At 29.6% G+C, this 3,658-nt stretch overlaps 1 protein-coding gene across 1 annotated transcript in view; it reads right to left on the reverse strand.

Annotated features, from left to right (window-relative positions):
• Positions 1-2,298: 2,298 nt before the first annotated feature.
• Positions 2,299-3,658, reverse strand: part of LOC105625904 (astacin) — a 2,249-nt gene continuing 889 nt past the window's right edge. Inside the window, exons 2-6 of the mRNA XM_012207213.1 lie at positions 3,401-3,498; positions 3,232-3,328; positions 2,988-3,117; positions 2,702-2,898; positions 2,299-2,570 (exon numbers count right to left, since the gene is read on the reverse strand). Coding sequence (XP_012062603.1) covers positions 2,299-2,570; positions 2,702-2,898; positions 2,988-3,117; positions 3,232-3,328; positions 3,401-3,498 — 794 coding nt within the window. The remainder of the gene's footprint in view (positions 2,571-2,701; positions 2,899-2,987; positions 3,118-3,231; positions 3,329-3,400; positions 3,499-3,658) is intronic.

Genomic DNA, 3,658 nt, shown 5'->3' on the forward strand with positions numbered 1-3,658 from the left:
ATAGTACATCCTCTCCGAGGAAGATTTTATTCCATATGTTATAATGTAAGTCACGTATACTATATATTTCGAGTAAATTTTCCTCAGACGTTTTAGAATATATCCTAAAGATGTTTTTTCACTGATGTCCCTTTTTAGCGTCAAACAAGTCACGTGATAAAAATTGACGAATATCAAGTGTCAATTTTGATCACGTGATCACTGTTTAGTCATTAAAAATGGTCGTCGAGCGTCAGCATGAGAAGGCACCTTTAATACCGGAAGTTCCCCACTTTCAGACACTTCGTTTTCTTTGATGATAGTAGCGTCGTTGACCGCCGTTGGCGTTTGTTCTTTACGTTCGTTCTTTTCACCATTGGCAGCTGCTTGGGTAAGATGTCTCCTCCTAATCTCCTCTTAATTTTTCATAACCTTATCACAGTGCATTTTTTTCTACTTCATAAAGTTTTTAAATTTTTACATGGTTGGCCGGTTATTCCTTGTGCGGAAATATTCATAAATATTCTCTCCAAATTCGTGTTCCATGAATCTTGTTTCTAATCGTTTTCTTTTGGGATTCGCGGTCGCCACGTGGTTTAATTAATTATACTACGTAATTATTAAATTAATTATACCATAATAATTTAGTAGCAGTTAGAACGAATCTGCCCTAAAAATAACGAACATTGCAATCTCGAATGAAGAACGATTATTTATTTTTTGAAATTATTATTTTTAAAAGTTTTCTATTAATTTTGTGTAATTATATTTTGCTATGGTGATAGAAAAATAATTAACACATCTCATAATTAGTAACTTTTATAGAGCATTTTTTATTAAATTCTAGATTAGAATATTTTAAGATAATGAATATGTATAACTTCATTTTCTCTCCATATTATACTTTCAATTATATATTACATATTCTTTAAAATTATGCTATAAATTTTCGTAATTCAAATATTGCAATTTTATATTGCAATTCTGTAACGCTAATTTTTTTACAACTTGTGTCATTTTTCTATCAACGTGGCAATTTGGTGTCCTCTCATTTTGGCATGCCTCCAGTTCGTATCTCGCTGGAGCATGAATGCTTGTGGGAGGTAAAGAAAGAGGGAACTTGCCTTCGGAATCCACACAATACTGTCTGGAGCCGTTTCTCTAAGTTTCCAACATTTATATCCATTTCTACCAATGTAGATTAATCTTGATTCTTTAATCTTGATTCAACTTATTCTTCATCTTTTTCTAGTTCTAAAGATTAGAAAAAGACAAAGAGTAAATTGAATGGAGATTAAAGTTAATCTATATTGATGGAAATAATCCTTAGAAAAGTATGCTAATACATTAATTTTATCGATGCACGTAATCTAATTATTCTTGATTTTGTAGGATATATATAATATTACACGGATGCTTTATTTATTTGTCTGAAGAAAACAATAAGCAATAAGAGAGTCTAAAACAAAGAGTGATATCTTTTGCAAAATGATGCCAAGCTTTACATTTGTGGACAAAAGCTATGCAATACTGATGCATAGGCGGACCATTCAGTATATGACACAGATCTTACTCATAATTTTTGGATATTTTCCAACTTAAGAAAAAAATGTGAAAGCTTGAAAATTTAACACTGACCTGAAAAACTGAAAGATCAATGATGCAGACAACACTTAATGCAAATATAATATTTATTTGCGCAAAGAAAATGTTGCAAATGGTAATTAAAAGTAAGTTTTCACAATTAATAAAACCTAACAAATATATTAAAGATTTTTATATGATGATATAGGTATATGATATTCCTGTGATTATACACACCCTTTCACCTCTAAGAAGAACTGATAGTTTAAATTATTTTTACAATTGCAAAAATTTTTAAATTAAATTCTAATATTTATGTTTGAAATTACAGAATACATTGTGGAAGATGATGGGAATCCTCGATAAGGAATGGTTGAACACTTGGCACTTTTCACAATATCGTTCATGCAATGAACTGATAAAACATGAATTTATTCAAGTTGCAGATAAATTTGAGCATGAGAAATTGACATATTGAATTAAAAATTTTTAAATATAATTTTATAATATAAATTTTATAATATATATTATTATATAAAATATTAGAGAGATATATGTATATTATATATTGTATATTATATAATTTTTATGTTAAAAGTTTTATAAATTTTATAATATAAATTATAAAGTAGATTGTGTGTTTCGATTCATATTTCTTCATCTATGTAAGTTTAGTCTCTTACCTCTTACATCTTAAAAAGAATACATCTATAAATTATTAATTATAGTTTAGATTTATAATCCTAACGTTTTGCAAATATTGTAATATATTCGCGCTTGTTCCGGTTTATTCAAACATCCGTAGAGATCGTTCAGTTTTAAACAATCTATTTTACTCATCGCTTTTCGTTGACCAATCATCACGCCAGGTGTTTTCGGAGTTAGAGTCGGTTTTGTAGGATCTATGCTGAAGAAATGGCTTCCGTAATGCATTATACTGTCGTATCCATACTCGTAACTATATGTCGCGTTCTCTGGCGATTGCTTATTGAAATTTGAGCGAAATTCTATAACAAAAAAAATAGATTAAAAAAAACATTATCTTCATATAATATATAAATATATAATTATGCAATTTTTGTGCGCAGTATAGTTATATTTGTATTATGATTGTACAATTTTTTTAATATTAACTTACCAGGGATAATATTGTCGTAGTGTATATCTATATACATATCTCTATCGGCGCGACTGTGCTCGTGAAAGATACCGAGAGCGTGCATTAACTCGTGTATCGCTCTTCCCTCGTTCTCCAAGCAATTTGGTCCCTTTTCGTCTGGTGGTTCCAAGGAGAGTATCTGAGCTCCACCGAATTTCCCCACGAATGACCAGCACCTGCAGATTAATTTCACGATGTAGAAAGAACAGATTAATCATCTCTTTTGCAACTTGACCTACGCTTTTTACAATATAGAAATATTCACCCCTTGGGGTATATTATCGGCCAAATCAATAAGAAATCTTTGGCTTTAGTATCCCATGGAACAAATTTTATGCATGTCATATAATTTACATATGTGATGGCTTTGTATATTTTCATATAATCCACTATATCTGAAACGATCATATATGTTATTTTTTTAAATTCTTATTTCTATTTTTTAAAATTCTTATTCTCTATTAGTTTTACGTATTAAGGAGAATACAACAAAATTTTTCTAAACATACCATACAAAGCACTAATTACATAGGGAACTGTTCTATTTTCCCACAGTTTGTCCGGAAAAACATCCCAGCGTAAACCAATGCGCCAGTAATCGAAATACTGTGTGGCAATGATATGAAACACATTTTATAAGAGATATAAAATGAAAAAAAGAGAGTGATATAGGTTTACCTCGCTGGTCACGGCTATATCTCCTTCGAACAAACCGGGACGGACTTCTGCATCCTGCGATTCATAAAGCCGTAATAAGTCTTTATTCGATGTTCTAACTGTAAAGGATTTTTATTCTTTAATTTGCATTTTGTTATTTTAACACAATGCGTGCAATTTCATTGCATCAATGTTTTGAAATAAATATAGTTTAANACTCATATATATATATATATATATATATAATATATATATATATATATATATTATTTTATANAT

The sequence above is a fragment of the Atta cephalotes genome (genome assembly GCF_000143395.1).
Source record: "Atta cephalotes unplaced genomic scaffold scaffold00004, whole genome shotgun sequence".
NCBI classification, from domain to species: domain Eukaryota; kingdom Metazoa; phylum Arthropoda; class Insecta; order Hymenoptera; family Formicidae; genus Atta; species Atta cephalotes.